The sequence below is a fragment of the Camelus ferus genome, chromosome 15 (assembly GCF_009834535.1).
Source record: "Camelus ferus isolate YT-003-E chromosome 15, BCGSAC_Cfer_1.0, whole genome shotgun sequence".
In the NCBI taxonomy this organism is placed as follows: Eukaryota; Metazoa; Chordata; class Mammalia; order Artiodactyla; family Camelidae; genus Camelus; species Camelus ferus.
Genome location: NC_045710.1, coordinates 10,008,420 through 10,033,106, shown reverse-complemented (window position 1 = coordinate 10,033,106; position 24,687 = coordinate 10,008,420). Strand labels below are relative to the sequence as shown.

Here is a 24,687-nt window from a genome sequence, read left to right as displayed (position 1 = left end):
AGACTAACATTCCTTCTCTCAGTTCAAGGCTGTTTCATAATTGGGTTGTGACATGTGACACAGACTCTAAGAACAATGGAAACCATTATGTCCTAGTGGAGCCATCTGGCTTCCAGGGACCAGAACCGCACTTCTTGAGAATGAAGAAAAGACAATATACAGTTGACCCTTGAACAGCAAGTGTTCAAGCTATGCAGTTCCACCTATGCATGGATTTTTTCAGTAGTAAATACTACAGTGTGACATGGTCCTTAGGTGGTTGGATCTGAGGATGTGCAGCTGCATGTACAGAGGAACTGACCGTGTTATATGTGGATTTTCAACTGCTCGGAGGGTTGGCACCCTTTCCCTCTCTGTTGTTCAAGGCTCAGCTCTGTTTGCCTTAGAGCGTAGCTCAAAGTTGGGCAGGTCATCAGCTGCAGGCCTGAATGCCATGAAGAGCTGTGCAGAGCACACCTTGCTTCTCTCAGGCCCTGCACAGAAGCAGAAGGCAAGGACATACCCAGTCGTGAGACCTCTCCCATCCAGTGAACTAGCCCACGAGTAAACGTGGCTTGGTCATTAATTGCATGATTTAGCCTTTCTGAATTTGTTATCCGATCTTAAAATGAGTTGATACTCCCTGTCCTATTCACTCATACTGCATATTTTCAGTAATAGGTAAATTGATATGTATGAAATTGGCACGTAAGCTATAAAACGCAGTGACGGATTAAGACAGTTCTGATTGAAATCGTTACAAACTCCAGCTCCTGGCAACTGACAGTGTTGCTTAGATATGTTGCTTAGACAGACTTTGAAAAGACTCTAATTCCTTATGAGTCCTTAACTTATATTCGTTTTAAACGTATTTAGAAAATACAGATTTTTTTTTTTTGCTAATCTTTGTCAAGAAAAGTCTTTCACGTTGAGTATATTTTTGCTATAGTTAGAGTCAGAAGGAGCAATAAGTTTCGATAGTAATGTCTCTTTCTCCTTATAATTTTATGTGACTGCAAAGCAAAACCACAATTATGTTTCCGGCGTGGCCTCTTAATGAGGTCTCCCATAACCTCCTTCTCCTGTATTCTCCTAACTTGTTCATTCTTGTGGTAACACTTCTTACACTGTGTTACCGTCAGTCATTTTTATTACTGCCTTTCTCTTTCTCGTTCTCTTTAACAAACTCCCAGCCTTAAAAAGTCTTTTTTTTTTTTTTTAAAGATTTTTTTGTTTTGTTTTGGTGGAGGAGATAATTAGGTTTATTTATTTATTTTTAATGGAGGTACTGGGGATTGAACCCAGGACCTCATGCATGCTAGGCATTCACTATACCACTGAGCTATACCCACCTCCTCAAACGCACTAACTCTTAAAGGCAGAGACCATCTCTTCCTGAGTTTTGGGTCCCCAGGGCCTAGTGTGGTGTTTGTGTGGTGGGTTCTCCAAAGATGCTTGCTAACTGGGTAAATTAGATCCATTTGTGCCTGTTCAGAAGAGAGATTAAAGGATGTCTTGAAGGGGTTGCAACAGAATACTCTTTGCCTGTTAGCATGGGAGGCGCCTGGGTTAGTATTTCCAAGGTCCCCATGGCCTTAAAGATTCAGTTGCTGTTTGAGCCCAGAGTTGAAGCTTGCACTGTCTTACCCCAAAGTCTTACTCTACTGGACATGCGGATCCATAGGATGTCATTATAGGGCTTACTTCGTTTCTGAGGAAGTGTATTCTTCTTTGGGTGTTTGGTATTCATTGTCAGACCACTTGGAAGCGCTGGGTCAGATGGACACACAGTGCTTGGGACTTGAACTCCGTCCTGCGCTCACCGGCTCCCCGATGACCGAGGCCCTCCCGTGTGCCTGTGCCGCGGTCGGGGCTTCGGATCCAGCGGGACGCGTTCCCTTCAGCAGGAGCCCTCGTATGTGCTCTACACCCTCCCAGGACCCCTGCCTGCAGGCCTGCGCATTCACACTGAGCGGAGGTGAAAGGGCTCTAGAGCTGCAGCCCGTCCTGCTTCATCTTCCCTTCCACCCCCAGCTTGTGTTCTGCAAGTAGTAATGACTCTTTAATTATCTGTTGAATTGATTTGAAACAAGTCACTCACCTTGAAATGTACGGCTCCCGAAGGCGGAGCGGCCATGTAGTTGTTCCGGCTTGTCCGGAGCTTGCTGCAAGGACACTTTGTCCAGCGCCTGCTCGCTCCTCTCGGCCACACAGGCCTGTGTCTGTCCCCTGAACCTGCCAGGCCTGCTGCCATCAGAGGGTGTTTCCAGGTCGGGGTGTCCCCTGCCGGGCATGCCCTTCTCCCGGGTTTTTCACGTGACTGGGCCTCTTCCATCCGTCAGTCTCCACCCAGAGGATCCCTCTTCAAAAAGGCCTTTCCCGACCCTTCTTTTGTGCATTGCCTCCGCGCCCTCCTCTCTCTTTTGCCCTTATCAGAACTTTCTTTTCTTTGCAGCACTTAAACCTAACATATTATGTGGTTATTCATGTGTCTTCTCCACTTTATCTGCTCTTCCTTGGCCATTCTCTTTATAATTTTTTCCTGGCTTTAAATCCTCCTTCCCTGCTTTATTTTCGTCTTAGCATTTATCAGTAACTTAGTTTGGATTTTACTTATTTACTCGTTTATTGTCTGCTTGCCCTTTTAGAATGTCAGCTCCTGTAGCACAGGGATTTTTATGTGTTTTCTTCCTTTCCCTACCTAACCCTGCACTTTGAATCCTGCCTGGCACATGAGAGGCACTCAGTAAATACTTGTTGAATGAATTAACAAATGAATGCGTGAATTAATGTAAAATCCACAGGAGAAGGACTTTGTGTCTTGTTCACTAACGTAGCCTCAGTGCCCGGGAGAACGTTAGGGCAGAGTGGTAACTCAGTAACTTGTTTTGAATGGATGGAAGGGTGGGCTGGCTTTACATTTTAGGTTTCAAGCTATTCAGTATTTTGAAAAGCAGTAGTAAGTTATGCCAACAAGTTGATCTTTTACTTACTCTGTTTTGAGATCCCATTGGGAGAGTTTTTCCCGGGCATTTAACCGGTCTGATTAACTCATTTTGATTGAGTCAAATTTTATGATTATGATTGCTGGGAAACTTCTTCGGTTTGTGTTATTTTAGTGTTTTATATTGTCATTCTTAAATCATCATGTGTCTTTGACATTGTTGACATGTGATCAAGTTTTATAAAACTTTGAAATTACATTTACTGTTGTAGGTGATACAGCTTTGTTAGCTACCTGTCCTTGCTTGTCATTACTATAAAACGTTTACACTTGATATTCTGGTTGACTGTTTTCAAATTCAAAGGTGATGCTTCTTACTGTCTGTGCTAGCTTTCATAATTTGTGGCAAGAGTTCTCTTTTGGTAAAAGAAAGAAATGTATTTTTTGACTTTTACTATTTTTGATGCTTATAGCATGTTTTAGAAAGTTGATTTAGATTTTTTGTTATGGCTTTTGTTTTATTGTAAAACCTTTCCAGAATGATGAAGGAATCTAGTTTAAAATGTTGTATTTTAAACAGCTGTCTATAGAAATAGTATAGCAGAGGAATAAGAGCATTGACTCTGGCTAGAGCAAAGTTGCTTAGGTTTGTGATCTTGAACACGGTTCTTAACTGCACCTCAGTCTTCTCACCTATAAAATGGGGATGGTTATAGCACTTACTTCATAGCATTGTGAGAATGACTGAGTTCACGTATATAAAACACTGGAACAGTGCTTGGCACCGAGTAATTGCTACTAATGCTTTAGGAATTATTAATGCAGAAGCCCATGCTGAGTCTTTGGCCTTATATACGTGTATTAATTAATGTTTTAAACTTCTTATTGGAATATTTTTATACTTACGGAAAAGTTGCAAAGAAAATACAGAAAGTTCCTGTATACCCTTCACCCAGCTTCCCTTCCTTCTTACACAATCACAGAATAGTTGCCAAAACATGAGATTACTGCTGGAATAGTCAGTTCTGCATCTGACGTGACATATGGATTCCTAAGAATCACTACACCCTGCAGAATCACGCAGCGAGAACCACGGGACTTACTGGGGAGAAGAGGGTTAGTGGAACAAAGTTAGGGACGTAGCAAAAGTTTCTGTTACAGTTTTACATGTGTTAAACTAAGAAACACATAAGTACTAAAATATGACACTACCTTGCAAAAGATCTGAAGAAGACTGCTTGTGGAAGTGGGTGTGGGAGGCCTTGCAGTCTGTGTGCTATTGGGAAGTGGCGGAAGAGGGTGCCGAGGATGCCGGGGGAAGGTTGTAACCCCGGACGTGGACTGAAGTGGCTCCTGACACTTTCTGGGAGCCGAGGTCACTGCCAGATATTTGGGGAGTGGGTTTGCGTGCACGTGGGCTGATGTGTCTTAGTTCAGCTGAGCACAGCTGTCTGTGTTCACCTGATGTTTCTTATGGGTGAACCTGGACATCAGAAAATGCAAAATTTGTTATTCTGAAGTTGTTCCCTAATGTATAAACTCATTGGAACAAATTTGCATTTTGAAAACCTGGCAGTACAGACTGTACAGTGCTGTTAACTAAACTGTGTATTTATTTGGATTTACCCAGTTTTTCTCCTAATACATTTTTTTCTGTTTTAGTATCTGATCTAGGATGCCACACTGCATTTAGACTTCATTTACTTTTAATATATGGAAATAAACTCTGTCATTCAATACCTGTCACTCATGAAGTTTTTTGACACATACATTCAGTACACAATGAAAATTGATACTAATATTTACATTCCTGGATTGCCTCCAGAATCAGCAAGGAACGATTGAATTATATTTAGCGTATTTTGGGATATTGCAATATTTGAAATACTTTATAGCATAAGTGGTAAAACTCTGATGGACATAGAATATCCAGAACACCTCATTCTTTTCATCATCCCTGAAAAGCCGTTTCTATAGTAACTTGGCCGTTTATTTGCTTGTGAATATCTAAGTTTAATTAGACTGTTTGATGATTGAAATCTTGACTATGAAAAGCCTGCTGTAATATGCAGATGGGCTGTGCTTGTGTGAACCAGGGAAATGTGTTTTAGATGTTTCCATTTTCTTTTCAGAATTTGTGATTGTATGAATTATTCTCTACCTTTATTTCCATATTAATTTTTTAAAAAAATTGAATTCATAGTAATTTATGTGACATCATTAAGGCTAAAAATAACAAGTGGCAGAGTGAAAAATTTTAAGTCACCAATTGACTAGATAACATAGGAGGTCAGTCTAATCTTATGTCCGTATATACCTAGTCTCATTTGGAAACTGCTGTTACCCCAGAGCATAAAAACCTTCCTTTAGAAACAGTCTGATAAGTTGACAGACCAACTGGCAGAAGTCTCCTCCCTGTGACCAGCAGACCTAGGACCTCTTTGTGCTGTGTGTGTTTTAACTCGTGATCGTCCCTGACGTTTTATTCTCTTGCTAACCCTAAATCATCCCTGCTTTCCTCAGCCCTTCGGTGCTGTCTACATGGTGCAACAGAAATCCAGGTTCCTAGGAGTTTTCCCATTCCCAGTTTCCAGAGGGAAATGTCATCCTTTTTGCATCCTTTTCTCCTCATTGATAATCTTTGCTACTCCCTCAAAACTAGAAGGCCTTTCGATGACCAGTTTGGAGAATAGTTTTGTTTTCAGAGGTTGCCAGTATCCTGTGGCAAGTTTTTTTTTTTTTTTATTCAAATGACGGGACAAATGTGTATCTTGTAATCAAGTGCTGTGAATATAGTGATGAATGCAGTGATGGTTAATAACTGTTGGATGAATAAATGGTAGTTATGTATTTGGAAAACACAAGGATTGATTTGGCAAAGTAAATGAAATGTAGTCAAAAGCATTCTTTTTGAAACAATCTGGAAAGGAAACCTTTGACTTTTCATACTGCAAGCAAGGTAACATTCTGGTTGTGTTCTGTCCTCTTCACAGTGGATATATCTGTGTCTATAATCTATTCGTAAATTATAGTTCTGGCTTTGTATATTTTTGGCTCTGTGTTAAGCATAGGGACTGTTAAGACCATTTAGCCATGATACACTTTTAATTTTATTTAACATATTTTTTAATTGTAAAATACATGTAGCATAAAATTTACATCTAAACCATTTTTCACTGTACAGTTGAGTAGTGTTAAGTACATTTACAGTTGTTGTGCACCCAATTTCCAGAACCCTTTTTATTTTGTGAAACAAACTCTGTACCTGTTAAATGACAGCTCCCCATTTTCCCCTCACCCCTGCCCCTGGCAAATGCCATTCTTCTAATTTCTGTTTTCTATGAATTTGACTGTATAGTATTGGTCTTTTTGTGACTGGCATGATGTCCTCAAGGCATGATATACTCTTAGTGAAATTAATACTATAATTAAATAAGATTTAAAGTAGCTGGCCACCTGTGGGTCATGTTTTTATTTATGCTGCAAAAGTATTTCTTTTTTTTAAGGTTGTTTTACATACACACACACACACATATACACACACATATACATATATATATTTTTTTGAAGTATAGTCAGTTTACAATGTTGTGTCAATTTCTGGTGTACAGCATGATGGTTCAGTCATACGTGTACATACACATATTCATTTTCATTTTCTTTTTCATTATAGGTTACTACAAGATATTGAATATAAGGATAAATGGGGAGGTCAAGATTTGCAGATACTAACTACTATATATATAATCAATAAGCAACAAGATATGTATACTCTATAGCACGAGGAACTATGTTCAAAAGTATTTGCTGAAGTTAAGGATGAAAATGAGCGATGAGTTTAGGTCAGGGTGGGCTGGTGCATCACCATCACTGCCTGAGTCCTTGTGAGGAGCCTCTTCATCTTTTGATGATAAATAGGGCATCCAAATGAAGGCAGTTTCTAATATCTCTTCTAGTACGTTGTTTTCTAAATTTTGGATTTGAATAGCCAAATATAGAGATTTTTCTGTTATTACTACAACATAAAATTTATGTCTTAAAAGCAAAACATCAGTGTGCATTTTATTAAAAATTTCAGCAGGACAAATTTGACTAAGGTCAGATTAATTTACCTTGTAACTTGAATCATTAATGAAGAATTTACCTTTAGAAAGATCAGATGACATTATTCTCATTCTTTACAACTGAAAGGTAGACAGGAGTTAGCTTTTTTCCTACATTTTCAGTTACAAATTAGTGACATTTTGCTATTTTATGTTAGTTTGTGGCCTTTTAAGAGATGAAATAATTCGAACTATCTTTTTTAAATTGAAGTCAGAGTAGGCTCTAGGCAGCTTTCACTCAGAAGGTAAATTATTGTTTGGTTGACTTTTTTTTTTTTCTTGAAAGGCAACAGAAGGTGGTACCAGAATCAATTACTGTTGGCTTAGTTTCGTAGTTTTAAGGATATTCTGGAAGTTTTTCTCCCATAAGAAGCATAATAATGTTTCTTGCCCAGCAAATGTTGATTTTTGAATTTTAACTTTAGTGAAATTGATAATCATGAATACACATGAAACTGATTTAAAAAATGAACCATTTCTAAATTGCTCAATATTATTTAATTTTCACTAAAGGGCAAGGACACTTTTAAAGAAAGTAGAAGAATCATATAAAATATTGTGTTATTTCAATGAAAATTTAGGTAATACTTATGTTCCATGTAAAGGTATTAGATTTAAATACATGGGTAAAAATACGAGTCAAATGTGCTCCCTGTCCACAGATAAATTAGAATCTATTAGGAAAGATCAGACAGGTTAGGCACAGATAAGACTGCCATAAAATTAAAATACGTGTAATAGGAGGCTTATAGATAGCTTTAGAGATGGAAGAGATTACTTCCTGTTACGAAGAAAGTAAATCAGGAAAGCCTTCTTGGAAGAAATAAAGTTTGCTGTAGGCCTTGAAGGTTAGGTATGTTTTTGATGTTGGGAAGTTTGAGTAGGAAAGAGTCATCTGAATAAATACTTAACCTGAAGTTTTCCCACCTACTTAGTCCTCACCTGTATCATATTGTTTAGTCACAGTACAAAAGATGTTCCCAATTCATTTGTTAGTTGAAAATGAATTAGTGCAGAGATTTTCCAGTAAACGGTTAGAAATCTCTTTTTACTCATGTTTCTGTGCAGCCCAGTCCTGTTCATAAAGATTTCTCTTTTCTTCCCTGAGAAGTTTAAAAAGCAGTTTTTATTGGGCATTGTATTTCCACCATAATTTTTTTGTTGTTGAAATGAAATATCACATAAACTATAGCCTGGATGATGAAATAATTATGGAAAGATTGAGGCATTGCATTCACTTTTTACATTCTCAAGGGAAACATAAAAGTGTTTTTTTTCCTTTAAAATTGTAAAGTTGATTAGTTACCTAATGAAAATTCAATTCCCACATGTGCAGTTTATTCCTGAACCTGCTATGAGCAAAGAACAATAAATTGGTTTGTATTCTAGGCTTGAAATAAGTAGTTGGCCCTCTGCGGTGACTGTGGAAAGAGGCGTACAGACAGTACTTGGCAAAATGGGATATGCTGGCAGTTTCTGAATCCAGGAATAACCTGGTGGTTGGATCAGGAAGGAAGGGCCTGCGAGGCTCACTGGTCTGGGAGCAGGGGCTGGGGCTGGCAGGGAGGTAGTTTGCAGGTCTCCTGGCACTGTGTGCTCTTAGATCTTGACTTGATTAATTCTTGTTTTTCTATTTATTTAAAAAGCAAAATGGATTTAGGGCAACTTTATTGATTACGAAGGTGGAAACAAATTATTATCTCATCATAATTTTTATGGGCCTTGGAAAGTATGTTGGTATTTTTTATCTATTTGGTGCTCTGAGATGTACTAAAGAAATTAAGGTATAATGGTTTATTAGTTATTTCCTCTTATTTGACGAAACAGTTCATGGTAATGAAACTTTAAAAAATTTAAAAATGAATTTTATGTTTCACTTTTAATTCTCATAGCATGTTTATGAGATAAGCAAAAAAGGGATTATTATCCCACTTTCAGGGCAAAAAATTTGAGAGACATTAGGGAAATATTTTAAAAAATTATTTTAAGTGCTTAATTATTTTAGTATATATGTTTTTAATGTGGCTTAATAGACTTTAAAAAATGGAAAGATATCCCATGCTCTTGGATTGGAAGAATCAATATTGTTAAAATGGTCACACTACCCAAGGCAATCTACAGATTTAATGCAATCCCTATCCAATTAGGCAGGACATATTTCACAGAACTAGAACAAATCATAATAAAATTTATATGGAACCATCAAAGACCTAGAATTGCCAAAGCATTACTGAAGAGAAAGAAAGAGGCTGGAGAAATAACTCTCCCAGACTTCAGACAATACTATAGAGCTATAGTCATCAAGACAGCATGGTATTGGTACAGAAACAGACATATAGACCAATGGAACAGAATAGAGAGCCGAGAAATGAACCCACAAACTTTTGGTCAACTAATCTTCAACAAAGGAGGCAAGAATATACAATGGAATAAAGACAGTCTCTTCAGCAAATGGTGTCGTGGACAGCAGCATGTAAAACAATGAAGCTAGAACACTCCCTCACACCATACACAAAAATCAACTCAAAATGGATCAAAGACTTAAACATAAGACAAGATACAATAAACCTCCTAGAGGTAAATATAGGCAAAACATTATCTAACATACATCTAAAGTTTATTTCTTTATTCTAGTTTTATTGTGATATAATTGATATGTTACTGTATCAATTTAAGGTATACAGAATAATGCAAAGTTTATGATTTTATTTGAAATTAAAAAATCTTTCAGAGGGAATTTTTTTAAACTAATGCATTATCCTAAAAATCTGTTACTAGAGTCAGTATTTCAGCATTACCTGGTGATCCCAAATAATACTGTTGTCATGGAGATGAGATTTTTCTCTCATTATTCATTTTTTCCCAAACTTTAAATACCTTGACCAGTCATTTCAGAACATGGGATCTTTAAATAGACTGTATGTACATCTTCCAAATGGTTGAATTACTATTCGGGAAATAATCCCTGTAATGCTTTTTGATCACAGGATGTCTTTTCCTGTCAAGTTTTCATTAAATATGTGAATACTTGGCTGTAACAGCCATGAATCTCTTTATCATACATATTTAATTAACATATAAATAACTGTGATACACTTTTTCCAATTCCTGATACAGACCAGCCTATTTAAACGTTGTATTTGTAGTAAGTGAAAGTCTATTAAGCATCACGTTCGTATTTTGCAGGCAAAACATATACGTTATTTTAAGAAATGGTTTGACGTCCGTGTGTACCATTTTTTAATTCAAAACGTTTAGATACTATACGTAATAACTGTGAAAAAATCCATCATATGTATAAATGTTGGGATCACGTGCGTGGTACTGACACATATTCGATGTAGAGAAGTGGTAGTGTCATACACTAGGAAGAACAAAGGCTTTCAGTCAGAAACTTGGGTTTGTCCTGGTCCTGATACTTGCTAGCTGTGTTACTTCTGGGAAGTCACTTAGCTTCTCTGAATGTTAGTTTGGTCAGGTGTGGAATGAGGAGACTGTAGAGGTATTGCGGTGATTAAGTAACCTAAGAGGTGCGTTACCTAGCACAGCTCCTAGCATAAAATCAGGAGTCAGCACACAGCCGTGGTTGTGTTAATAGCGAATGTGGCTATTGCACTAGCAGCAGCATTAGTTTTTGGTACATGTTGACAGGAAGGTTGAATTATAGATACATTTTAGTTTCAGGTGCATTAAGTAGGCTTGTAAAAGATTGATGGATAAACAAAATGCAAAATTGTAATAGGGAGTATTCCTCCTTGACGACAACAATGCTTTGACTTCTTATCTGGGACAGTAGCCCTTCCCTGGTATCAGGTACCTGAGATTCCAGATTATTAATAAAAAATTTGGGCACTGTTCTAAATGAAGTTAAGCTTTTTAATTTCATTTTTTATTGAATTGTAGATACAGGAAAATGAACAAGTCATAAATGGGCAATTTGATGAATGATCATAAAGTAAAGAAGATTCAGAAACAGACATAACCAACATCCCTGTGCTTTCTTCTTTTACCCTCTTTAATCACCTCACCCAGGAGAACCACTGCCCTGACTTGTCACATGATGAGTTAGTTTTGTCTGTTAAACACATCAAGCGTTTATAAGGACTGTTTTACCTAAACTCTAGAAGAGCATAAAGAACTTTTCTTGTCAACAGAGATAGATTTCTTTTTTAACAACTTATTTTTTAATTAAATTTTTTTTTTATTTTGGGGTGGGTTGGGGGAGGTAATTAGCTTGCTTGCTTGCTTGCTTGCTTCCTTCCTTCCTTCCCTTCATGGAGGTCCTGGGGATTGAACCCAGGACCTTGTGCATACTAATAAGCACAGTGCTCTACCACTGAGCTGTACCCTCCTCCCTGCCCCGCCTCTGAGAGAAGATTTCTGATGTTCCTTAAATTGAATGCCTCTCTTACTTTTCTAATGCTGGATTTGAACTGACATTTTGGTTCTTTATATTTAAAGTGTGTTACAGACACAGACACACAGTATCTGCTGTTCATGACTCTGTTTTGTTTTGCTTCTTAGCTGCTGAATTTTTCATTCCCAGGAGTTAGTTTTGGGTCTTTTCAATTTTCTTTGTCTTTCCTTATCATGTTATTGGTGTTTCTTGGAAATAGATTATTCTCCTGGTCATGGGCCATGATTTCTTGCTTTTTTACATACTTGGTATTTTTATTAGATGCCAAACTTTTAGGTTTGTTCATCTCACTAGTGGAGTTCCTGTCTGAGTTGTTATCCAGCATACTTTGTCCTTTCCCAGATTCTGTTGGTTTATTTAGTCACACTGTGAGTTTCACCAGCTACCTTACCGTATATATTCTAAGGCCAGCCTCTCTGTGCAGTTGATCTCAATAGGTTTCTGAATTTGTAATAGGTTAATCTATATGGGTTTTCTTAATCTGAAAATTATAGAAAGTGGATTAGCAATGCAGGTATAGGGGTATTTATTTGATATTGTTTCTTCCTTGTGGATAATATGGAGTCTGTTTTTATTCCAGGGTCAATTCCCTCACCACTTTCTGCACTTCCTGTCTCTGACTTTGTGAACAAGTATTTATTATGTAGTTAAGAAACTATATTAAAAAATGAGACCAGTTTCCTTCAAATTCTCCAATGTTTTGCTTGCTTTCTCTTCCTACGATCTCTAGTTTAACTTTGAGCCTTATCAGTAATAGTGATGTGTTAGAATAACTTGCACTACAGACACCTACTCCACTGTCTTCCCGACCACACCCTGTGGAATTGACACCAGAGCCTCTCCCTCTTGGTTTCTGGAGTTTTCATTTCTTCCGTTGTGATTGTATGTCAGTCTGCAGTGTAATTTGGCTTAGACTTAGAGAGCTCATGATGAAAAGGCTGTCAGTGGACTTGGGCAGCAGAATCTCCAAGCAGAGAATCTTTGATGCCTCTTTGTTTATTAAAAGCTTAGGACATTCCACATCTCTGTGCTCATGCGCGCTCACACACACAGGCTGACTCACCTGCAGTCTGGTTTTGGGGTAGTTTTTGTTTTTTCATTTATTTATTCGTATTTATCTATCCATTCTTCCATCTGTCCCTCATCCATCCATCCACTAAATATTTAGTGAGGTTTAAATGGATGCCAGGTGTTGAACGAAGAATATAAAAATGACTGAAGCTTTGAAGGAGCCTATTGTTTAGAAAAGGAGCAAGACACAAATAAATAATTGTAATCCAGTGCACTGACAACAGTAACAGAAATACATGCAGGGCTTTGTAATATGGAATAAAGTCTGGTAAGCTGCTTGGTCTGGAAACATCAGAGAACATCAGACTTTTTCCTTTAATGAACACTACAGTGATTGACAGAGTTAAAGATAACATTATAAATATGCATGCTGTGAACCCATACTACTTTTCTATCCATTTAGATGAGGTTAAAGTGCTGTATTTTTTATTTTTCTTGTTACATATCTTATATCCACATTTTTCTTCCTGCTGCCTTATACAGCTTGGTTTCTGGAGTATACATTTTTCTTTCTTTGAAGAGTTTTAAAAAAAGTTAGAGTAACAGAATAACTTCCTTTCTTAAGGAAGTTTGCTAATTCATTACTTGATTGAATCATTTTGCTCAGCTCCTTCTGTGAGTCGGGTACTGAGGATAGAAAATGCTCCTCTGAGAGACATGGGTACAGATTACAGTAGCAGAGAGGTGAGTGTGCTAGGAGTCCACTGCACAGTCTTAGCTATGTAGTCTTCCTCTTAAATTGACTTTTATATTTTTCATTATTGTTCATTTACTGTTCATTTATATCTTAACTGAATCTTATATTTCTAGTTGTTAAGAGTTTTCTTCTTGTTTTAGAGAGCTCTACTTTTAGAATTAAGAGAGTATAAGTGAACCTGTTTCTAATGGTCATTCATTCATTCATTCAATAAGTCAGTGATGATTTTTGGGCTCATATCATTTACTTACCTGCACATTTGTAATCATAATATTTAACTTTTGAGTTCTCTTAAGGGTTAAGTGAAATAACGCATTTATGTAAATTTAGTTGTTGATGGACATTTAGGTTACTTGCATTGTCTTGGCTATTGTAAATAATGCTGCTGTGAACACTGGGGTGCATGAATCTTTTTGAATTAGTGTTTTCGTTCTCTTCGGATATATATCCAGGAATGGAGTTATTGGCTGATATAGTAGTTCTATTTTTAGTTTTTTGAGGAATCTCTATACTGTTTTCCACTGTGGCTGCACCATTTTACATATGTACTGACAGTGTACAAGGGTTCCCTTACCTCCACATCCTCACCAGCATTTGTTATTTGTGGTCCTGTTGATAGTTATTCTGACATGAGTGATGTGGTATCTTACTGTGATTTTGATTTGCATTTCTCTGATTAGTAATATTGAGCATGTTTTCATTTGTCTGGTCGTCATTTGTATGTCTTCTTTGGAAAAATGTATATTCAGGTCCTCTGCCTATTTTTTAAATTGGGTTTGTTTTTTTGATATTGAGTTGTATGAGCTGTTCATATATTTTGGATATTAACCCCTTAGTGATCATATCATTTGCAAATATTTGCTCCCATTCAGTAGATTATCTTTTTGCTTTGTCAGTGGTTTCCTTTCCTGTGCAAAGCTTCTAAATTTAATTAGGTCCCACTTGTTTATTTTTGCTTTTGTTTCCTTTGAGGAGACAAATCCAAAAAGATTTTGTTGTGACTTAACATTCAGTGTTTGGCCTATATTTTCTTTTAGGAGTTTTATAGTTTCCATTCTTACATTTAGGTCTTTAATTCGTTTTGCAGTTATCTTTGTATATAGTGTGAGGAAATGTTCTAATTTAATTCTTTTACATGTAGCTGTCCAGTTTTCCCAACACCACTTATTGAAGAGACTGTCTTCCCTATTGTGTATCTTTGCCTCTTTTGTTGAAGTTTAATTGACCATGTGTGTATGGGCCTATTTCTGGGCTCTCTATTCTGGCCTATGGATGCGTGTGTGTGGTGTGTGTTTGCTCCAGTGCCATACTGTTTTGATTACTGTGGCTTTGTAGTATAGTCTGAAGTCATGGAGCATGGTGCCTCCAGCTTTGTTCTTTTTCTAGATTGCTTTGACTATTTGGGATCTTGTGTGGTTCCATATCAATTTTAGGACTTTTTTTGTGAAATATGTCATGGGTATTTTGATAGGGATTGCATTAAATCTGTAGATTGCTTTAGGTAATATGGGCATTTTAACAATATTAAGTCTTCTAATACATAAACATGGAATACCTTTCCATTTCTTTGTATTATCTTCAATTTTCTTCATCAGTGTTTTATAGTTTTCAGAGTACATGTCTTTCACTTCCTTGATCAAGTTTTATTTCTAGGCATTTTATTCTTTTTAATATGATTTTAAACAAGATTGTTTTCTTGCTTTCTCTTTCTGATAGTTCGTTATTAGTGTATTGAAGAGTTTTCTGTATATTAATTTTGTATCCTGCAACTTTACTGAATTCATTTATTAGTTCTAATAGGTTTTTGGTAGAGAGTTTAGAGTTTCTAGATACAGAATCATGTCATCTGCACATAGTGGCAGTTTTACTTCTTCCCTTCCATTTTGGATGCCTTTTATTTCTTTTTCTTGTATGAATGATCTGTCCATTGATGGAAGTAGGATGTTAAAGTCCCCTAGTATTATTGTATTAGTGTCAGTTTCTCCTTGTATAACTAGCTTTTTAATTGGCTTCCCATTGAGTTACAGATCAAGTTTGACTTGTTCAGTGATAATAACTATGTGTAGTACTACACGTAGGCCAAATTATTATTATTTTTTGTTCTTTTTTTTTAACCAGAATATTTTCTTCTATGCTAAATAATAGAAATAAATATAACTTCACATCTTAAAACCAGTGCATGAAAGGTGGCAATTAGCAGTAGTACTCTGTCTGTTTAGCCTTTTGTTCCAAGGCATAGAACACGAATAAAAGAACTTTTTGTAAGTTTATTCTTGATAAAATTTCTTTGAAATAAAACATTTTCTTTAGTGTAAGGAATAATTGGTGAAAGAGTAGTTGAACATAATAGAACTTGTTGTAATCATTTCCTGCTGACAGATAAATGTTACCTTTAAATGACACCAGCAAAGTTTATTGTTTGGAATAAAACAATGAACAGGGTTCTAATATAATGAATCCTAAAATTTAGCAAAAGCAGCCATTATTTTGTAAAGAGGTAATTTAAGTTTACCATGTGCCTCTTTTTTTTAGTGGGTATGATACATTTAAATTTTAAGTCTTCCCTAGCAAAGTGAAAAAAATAGAAGAAAAAGATGAAATAAAGCATATATAAATGTTGTTTTGTGTTTATAGAACTTTAGATTCAAAGTATAAGCTTTGCAACTAACCAGACTCTCTATGGTTCTTTAGAAGAAGCAGTTATATTTTCTGGGATTTTTTTGAACCATAATTTCACATACCCCCTTTAGTGATTAATTTACATGACTAATATTTTTGTTGTGAACACAATTAATGTAAAAGTTTTCCTCTGAATTTTATTAAGCATTCTATCATTCTGTTTACCTTATGAAAGAATAAGTAGCTAAAATTTGGGGATTTTTAAAAAGGTAATGACAAGAATGATCAATTACTTTGAAGTGTAAAGAATGGTCAGATTTAGGGAAATACATATTCTGAAATCTTTCTTCCCCCTTAAGCGTAACATTACGTGTCAGATTATCTAGATTGTAGATGTGTACCATCCCCAGTACAGTTTACCCTTTCATCAGGATAATAAACTATATTAGGAAAATATTCTTGTTCTCTTAGACCGACAAATTCCATATCCGTGTACCTCCTTGACATATCTGTTCTTTTAAATTTACAAACTGTCCCCTTTTACTGCTGTATTCCAATTTTGAAATTTCTTGATATTCATGAGATCACTTTAAAAAAAACCTTTGTTGTGCTGTCAGTTAACTCATTCAGTTGGCACATTATTTTAGAGTCTGCTGAATGTTAGGCACTATTTTAGGTACTGAGGATGTTGCAAAAGACAAAGAAACAAAAATTCTGCCCTTAAGGAATTTACATTCTGACTGGGGAACAAGTCCCATTTGTTTCTTAAAAGCTATCATTTGAGTCATGATAAAGAAGTGATGTTTTTATAGAAAACATTTTAAACTCCTCAAGTTTGCTTTAAAGTAATTTCCTTTGTAGAAACATTCTGGAAGAAAATGAAAGAGCTAAAAGTTTTTTGTTTGTGTTTTGTTTTTTGTTTTTATGTTAAGTGTTGGTGATCAGACCTAAGATCAAGCCATATTTGGTACCTTAATTATGTGAGACTGGTACTAGTAACTACTGGTGTTGAGGTTGGTTTTATATCTCAGTTAATGTATGCTTTAAATACACACGTAAAAGTTCCATATTGCGTTTCCTGAATTCAGATTTGAGAAGGCTCACATGGCCTTCTGCCTGTTCTGCGCAGGTCTAACCTGGTGGCCATCTACTAACTAGAGGCGTAAGCTTTGGATCCTACCTGTCGAGTTGTGTTTAAATCCCTGGCTTTGTCCTGTATTGGCCATGAGGAGGGGCAAGCTAACCTGGGCCTGGATTTTCTCACTATAATATGAGGAAGGTAATATCCCCTATTAGATAGGCAGGACTAGTTAGGTATTGTGTATTAAAAGCCCTTCATCCTGCCTCATCTGTAGTGAGAGGTCAGTAAATATGGAAGCTCATGCTGTTGCTGATCATCGCTCATGTGTTACTATGAGTACTTTTATTATGTCAGTGGTGATCAGCGCATTTAGAAACATTGAGTTGTGCTGTGTTTTGAAAATGCAGCAAAAATACTTCATTAACCTAGGACTCTTCAGGCCTCCTCTTTGGATTGAGCCAGAGCCGAACTTGTCTTTAATGGGTGTTTTGATAAACATAGATGTTTTCTTACCCATTTCTGTTCATTGAAGCTTGACACAGCTTTACAATTTTCTAGTCTTTAGCTACCAAATAAATGTTATTTTGCTGAGAGTCCCACACCATGACTAATCATTTTAGTAATATCCCTTGTATCTAGTATGTACTTTGTGTAGAAAATACAAATCTCAACTTATGATGCATTTTTCTCAGATTTTTTGGAAAACATTTTGGATTTGGCTTATGGAACCAGTGTCTGCTTTAATTAGAAAAAGTGGTAATAGTTGGCTACGTTATTTTTTTTCCCTTGTCCCTCAATTCATTGCTACAATTTATTCTTATGGTGGAAGAGTGAGCATTATTATCATCACTGTATCCAAATGGTATCTTTTTTTCTTTTCAGTGATCTGTGATAACATATTAGCTACTGAGGTGGAAGAAAATAAAATAGGTTTCTACTTGGTGACAAATGAAATAGTGTGATTGTGGCATCCATTCTAAGTAATTGTCTATATGATTCTGAAACTTAAAAATGTGAACTCAACAGGCCTTCGAAAATGTACCCCTGGCACACAGTTTGCTAGGACAGTACATGGTAGCTAAAAAGTGGGTAAAATACTGTTTTAAAAAATAGTATATAATAAATTTCTTATTATGAATACCTAATGGGGAACTTTGACTTCAAATAATTTGCACCAATAATAATGACTTCAAAGGGGATGCTGTTGATTGATGAATCCACCCTGTTCATTTCCAGACCCTTTTAGCTTCTCTGTTCCTTGTAACCCCACAGTGGGCTCCTACCACCTTTTACATGAAGACTAATCTCTTCACATACATAATTTCCAAACACTTGAAGTAATTTCTTGTGCAAGGCATGTTTTATAACTTACTAAGATAAGAAGGTGCAAAACATAACCTCCTAATACACAAAAGCGCAGCCCTTTTCTTGGGGCTATGATAGATTTTAGGAGAATGCTACTGTGATACTCAAAGATGAAATAAGATGCTTTATGGAACTGTAAAAGCAAGGCAGTTGAAATTTGTTTTTAGAATTTTTGTCTTCATTCTTAATTCAGGATGTTTCAGTTGAGTTTTTATGGATTTATGGAACATTAGAGCTGAAGGTACCTTAGAGATAATGTTTGAAGTGCTTCACTTTGAGACTCATGTGCCAAAGACTGCATAGCTGGTTAAAAGCAGATGCATTTCTGTTTCCCTTGGCCTCTATTTGGAGCACATTGCTTTGCGCTACTCTGCTGTCTTTACCTCATTCTCCCTTTTTTAATTTATTCTTAACTCCGTCCAATCAGGAGTTATTTTTGCCTCTTAGATTCTCCTTCTGTCATTTGTTAGTGAAGTTTTAAACCTGCAAAATTATTTCTTCACTCTTGCTGTTACCTGTCCTCTAGGTCTAGGCTACCACCAGCCACATGTGGCTATTTAAATTTTGAATAAAGTTAATTAAAATTAAATAATATTAACTTTTCTTAGTATCAGTGTCACATTTCGTGTGGTTTGTAAGAGTGCATACAGCCGGTGGTCTCTGTAGCGGATGGCACAGTTGTAGAACATTTCTGTGATCGCAGGAAGTTAGTGTGTAAGCTTTTGAGGGAAAGGGACCATTTATGTTGGCATTAAGAACAGAAACACGGGCTTTTGATAAATACTTTAGAATATACGAATGAACCCATACCATCCTTTAGTTTCTTGCCTCATTTTTTGTTTTGAATTTTCGTTTTCTTTTTGAACCATGTTATGATCAAAGAAAAATCAGCCATTTGGTATTTTGCATTTACATATTGTATACGATATGTATCATGTACCACTTCATGTCCCGTAAACAGGAATCGTGGAGATTTAAGGTTATTTACATACTTTTGCACCGTGTTCCTTGTGTAGCCAGTCACTGAGGTAACATGTATTTTAAATGCTTATGCCCTTTTCTTTTTTTTTTTTTAAGTTGTAGCGATGACTCCTTGATGATCATTCCTTGGCACGAACGTAAACACCGAGATAAAGACTGGTGTGAGGGGATGGAGTGCAGGTAAGAACGGGCCAGCAGGAGGGCTCTTCATATCTTTGTCGGGTGGATGAACGGAATGCCCTGGAAGGTGGGGTGGATGATTGTTTACTTGATGGTAGTCCTGCTTGAGAGTTGGAATAAAGTTTTTTTTATTTTTTATTTTTTTTAAACCTTTACCCGACTCTAGGTATGTTAAAGCTTTTTTAATGGAAAACTATTAAATGCTGCAAAGGGATTATTCTAAAAGTGGTCCTTATGTAACAACTCTTTTCATTATGAGATAGTCTCTTCTGCTCTTTGACACATACAGGTGTATTTTTCATAGTTGTTATTATGGTCTGCATGCAGTTTTGTTCTTGATTGAGTTTTAATTTTCACTTTTAAAAGATTTAACCATGGAAAGCCTGAGAACATGGAGGCATCCAGTACGGTGGAAGTGGGTGGGCAGGGGGTGTGGGGCTGTAAGTCCATTTAAGGAGCATTTGAGTCCCTCTGCCTGCCACTCCTCGGAGTCAGGTAAACACTCCTGGCTGGTTTTACATTTGCTATGAGTCTTCTTATGCTTTTGGATTTTTTAAAATTCTGTGTCTGATAAATGATAAATAAAAGCCCTGGCCAGTTCTGTAATCACCACAAGTGAAATTTGGAAGCTCTCTCCATGTTAGCACTCGTGTTGGCAGTTTCCCTTCATTTCGTATCTTCATTTTTGATGTCTGAGTGAATGAATATGTAACTTGTAGTCACCTGTTTCACTCCAAAGAGTCTTATTGTGATAGCAATTGGATATCCCACTGTGTTTTTGCCGTTACTTTCTTTTAAAAAAATTATGTTTTAAATTTAATTTTTTATTAAAATTGTGTATATATTTGCAAATTAAAGATTTAAAGTTTTCTACAAATCTTGTTTAAAAAAGAAAAAAAAAAAGAGAAAAAGCCAAATCCTGGACTCCTTTGTTCTCCTTCCTCGTATCCTCTCTCTGGGGGCAGCTACTTTCAGTTCTCTTAAAAGATTCTGTTGGCATTTACTCCAGTCTGAATAACTTCACTGCTGAGCTGCTTCTTGATTTTTTTAGTTCTGGCTCTTTTCTGTGGACTTGCTCCAAGGGAAGATAATGGTTTAGTTTCTTTTTACTCCATGTGCTCCACTCCTCTTTGAGCATTTACCTGATTTCTGCTCCCCTTGAAAAATCTTTCACTGTCATTGCAGTGGAGTTTCAGAAAAAAGTGGAGCTTGCTGCCTGGTATGTATCAGCTGTGTTTAACTAGGAGTCCTCATTTCCCAGTTGTAATGAGAGTTGAAGCAGTAGATAAATGGAAAAGGGCAGGAGGTTGATGCCAGTGGACATGGTGGGAGGGAAAGGTGCTGTGACACTTGACCACAGTTCTCTCAGTTTAAGATGGTGCTTTTGACAGAGTAGCACTGTTCCATTTGTCTCATACTGCCCAGTTCTCCTTAGCCTGTGCCTTTTTATGATTCTAACAAGTGAATGAAAGGAATAAGGTGGTTTCTTCTCAGACCGAGCACAGCAAGCTCAATTGTAAGCAAAACTTGCAGTTCTGGAACTCCTCAAACTATAACAATGAAAAGCCAGGAAAAATCTGACAAAAGAAAAGGTGCTTTTGAAGAGAATGCAAATTTTCAGGACATATCTTTCTTTAATCCATTTATTTTATTACCTTTTTGCTTCCACCCAACCAGTTCTCCCACCCCGCACTTTCCACCTCTGGCAACTGCCAGTCTGTTCTCTGTCTCCATGAGCTTGGTTATGGGGTATCTTGTTGCTTTTTCGTTTGCACTTGACCCTTGAACAACGCAGGGGTTTAGGGGTGCTGACCCTCTGCACAGTCAAAAATGTGCCTATAGTTTGTGATTGACCTCCCCCCCGTGTTTGTGGTTCCCATACACCCACAGATGGTGTAGTACTGCAGTATTTACTGTGGGAGAAAACCCCACGTGTAAGTGGATGCAGTTCAAACACATGTTGTTCAAGGGTCAACTGTGATTAATTCTGTCTTCTGTTGGATTCAAGAATACCCAAGGAAGAAAAACGTGTAATCCCTGTGCTTGTAAAGTGTGTCATCTAGCAGGAAAGATGCTGCTGCTGTAAGCGACTAATGTGATGAGTGTCATGGAGAAGGGCAGGACCATTGGGACCATTCACAGGGAGACTTAATCGCGGTGGAGATCAAGGAAGATATTCCCAGGGAAGTGGTGTGAAATCTGAGATGTGAGGGCTGAAGAGCATTTAGCTAGTGGAGGGTGAGTTTGGCAAGTGAGTGGAGGAAGTGTTCTCAGCAGAAGGGAGAACATTTGGAAGGCTCAAGGCGAGGTCCCCTTTGGGGACTGAAGATAAGACATGTTGAAGTGTACAGAGCAGAAGTGAGACTGGCACCAGGATGAGGCGAGAATATTTTAAGGCAGATGACGAGCTATAAAAGTAGGCATAAGGATGATATGATCAGGTTTCTGTTTATAAAAAGATGACTGTATTACCTGAGGATATCATGAATTCAGTTTTGATCTTGTTGCATTTGTAATGCCTGAGAAAACATCGAAGAGCAAATAGAAGGAAGATTTTGGAACTTTGAAGTGAAGCCTCGGGTAGGGGTAAAATATGGTGGTCGTCATAATGTCTGTGGTAATTTATATCGTAGAGTCGAAGGGGAGACCTAGAGAGGGCTCAGTGAGAAGAGGGGGCAGCCGGAGTCTGTGGAAGAGCTGGTGTTCAGTGGTTGGCTAAAGGAAGATGCTCTGGCAAAGATGACTGAAAAGGAGCGACCAGAAAGATGAGACGGTGTGGCCTGACAGTGTGGCACGCTGGATGAGAGACAAGCGTGTCTCTAGAAGGAGAAGGTGGTTAAACCCAGTGCTGAGAGGGGGATAAGATAAGGTCTGAAAAAATTCTCAGAGGAACTCAAAGTGGCTTGTGGGTATTTTTCCCCTGAAATGGGGTAGCTTTAAAGGGAAGATTTCAGGGGGAGGGATGTGACTGTTGTGTGGCAGCGATGGGGAAAGAGTCACTGGTCTGAATGTTAATGACAGCTGTGAGACTGGTTAAGTAAAGGACCACCAGCTGTAAGCACAGTGGGCTGACTAAGGCACGTGGAGATTTGTGAGCTTTGGGTCTGATCATATATTATAACTGCTAATAATTCCAGTGCAAGTACTACCTGCAAATAAAAACTAAGCACCTGCTCTGTGCCAAACAGTGTTCTCTTTGTGCTTTAATATTATTTTGGATATTCTTGCATGATGATTATTCCCATTTTTATATGTATAAGATGAAATCTTAGACTAGTATTAACTCAGTAGTTTATGCAAGGTTTCCCAGCTTTCAGGGATGGAATTGCACTTCAGTTCTGACTCCAAAGCCCATTGCCTTATAATAGTAACAATTATACCACTTGTCATCCACTACTGACTTGCTTTAGATGATTGAGTGTCCCTAATGGAACATGGCCTTTCCCCCTATTTCTATCTGAAATATCCTAGTTTAATTTTTTTCTTTAGTCCTTAACTGTGAAGGCAATTGGCCAGGGCCATCCTCATAAAAGCTCCTCATAATATGTGGTCCCTGTGATGTGCTCCCTTTGTACATTCTTCTAGATGCTGTTAGTTTCTTATTTTGCAAATGTCAGTGCACTACTATGTTGCTGACGCCCACTAAAGTTATATTATCAACATAAATAAGGTATATTTCCTCTTATTATTATGAACATGCAAAACAAGGCTTCTTAATTTATATTTGAATCAGAATCACCTGGGGGTGTTTTTCCACTAAACAAGGCCTGGCTGGCCATCACAAGTGATTGTGATTTAGTAGGTATGTGGCAGGCACCCAGCCACGTGCATTTTGTTAACGCTTCCCAGGGTGATTCTGGTTTTATTTAATACTTGTTTGATTGATTTGTGGCATACTCTTTTTGATTTATTGTTCATTCTGTTTTTTTTTTAAGTTGGGAAAACTAATAGGAAAATAAATTAAGCCTCCAAAAAATGTCCCATTTATCTTGTAAGTGTGCACATACATACAGGACAATCCACACGCACACACTCACATATACATACGTGCTGCCAGTCTCAGTAATTCCTCTCTCCCCGTCGCTCTGTCTCTGTCTCCCTCTCTCACAAATTTATACTTTCCCCCAGCATCTCAGTCAGTTACTAACTGTTCTTTTTGTGCTCGGCAGAAAGGTGGTTGAGCCGAGTCTTCCAGATGAAAGTGAGTTCCTGTATGCTGCGCAGCCCGAGTTACTGCCGTACAGGACCTGCCGGCTTGCAGTGGGAAAGGTGACGGACTGGTATCAGGCCAGAGCGGAGGAAATCGAGCACTACGCTCGACAGGTGAGGGGAGACTGCCAGCTGTGGCTCCGTGATGCTGGCGGTGCTGTGCCGGACCCTCAGGATCCTGTGCATGTTCTGGCTGCTGACAGCAGTGCCAGCGATCATGTACATCGTTTGCAAGGGATGAAATGAGTATATCTTAGTACTTTTAATAATTTATTCATTTCCTCAGAAGCTATTGTGTCTTTTTTTTTTGATTCCTAAAGAGCAAACAAATACAACAAAAGTTTCCCAAGTCTTTCTTTAAAATGTAAGCTGCAAAATATGCATGTACTCTTCCAGATTTTCCATATGTTCTTAATAGGCTTAATGCCATTTTAATTTAAAAGATTGTATCAACATAAAAATGCTTGATTAGTCTCCCATTAAATTACATTAATGCAGTTGATTATTACTTGCTTTCTAGGATCCCTGTTTGAAGCTCTGTTTCTAATGCTTTCCTTAAGTCCAAGCCTAATTTCGCTCAGTTCCCATGTGCCTTTACTGAGATGCGAGACAGCTTTATCAGAGAGGGGATGTGGGAGAGAGAGACAAGGGTTGTGAACCTTAGAAGACTTAAATACGAATCTTGACTCTTCCACTGGTAGACTTGGGGACTCTGGACCTGCTACCTACCTTTTCTGTACCTGAGGTTTTTCAGGGGGTTAGTTTTTACACAAGAGTCAATGATAGCAAAGAAAATAAACAGGAAGGAGCATTAAAAATTATGCTAATTGAGTTCTCTGCAAATGTAAGCAAAAGTTGTCTCATCTTAGAGGACAGAAGTTGGCAATTTGGAGCAAAGAATGGCCGAATGCCCTTTGAAATCTCATTCAGGGTCTGGCCAATGGATGACTTTTTCATTCTACTTGCAGTCTTGGCTTTGGACTTCCTGTCCTACCATACAGTTTTTCACTTGACAGGAAGGGTGAGTCCAGAGGGTCTGAT

At 37.5% G+C, this 24,687-nt stretch overlaps 1 protein-coding gene across 2 annotated transcripts in view; it reads left to right on the top strand.

Annotated features, from left to right (window-relative positions):
* The window catches only part of NBAS (NBAS subunit of NRZ tethering complex), a 277,261-nt gene that overhangs the window by 82,719 nt on the left and 169,855 nt on the right, over window positions 1-24,687 (top strand). For both annotated transcript variants that reach the window (XM_032497057.1, XM_032497056.1), the window contains exons 22-23: window positions 19,354-19,437; window positions 23,607-23,760. In XM_032497057.1, coding sequence (XP_032352948.1) covers window positions 19,354-19,437; window positions 23,607-23,760 — 238 coding nt within the window. The remainder of the gene's footprint in view (window positions 1-19,353; window positions 19,438-23,606; window positions 23,761-24,687) is intronic.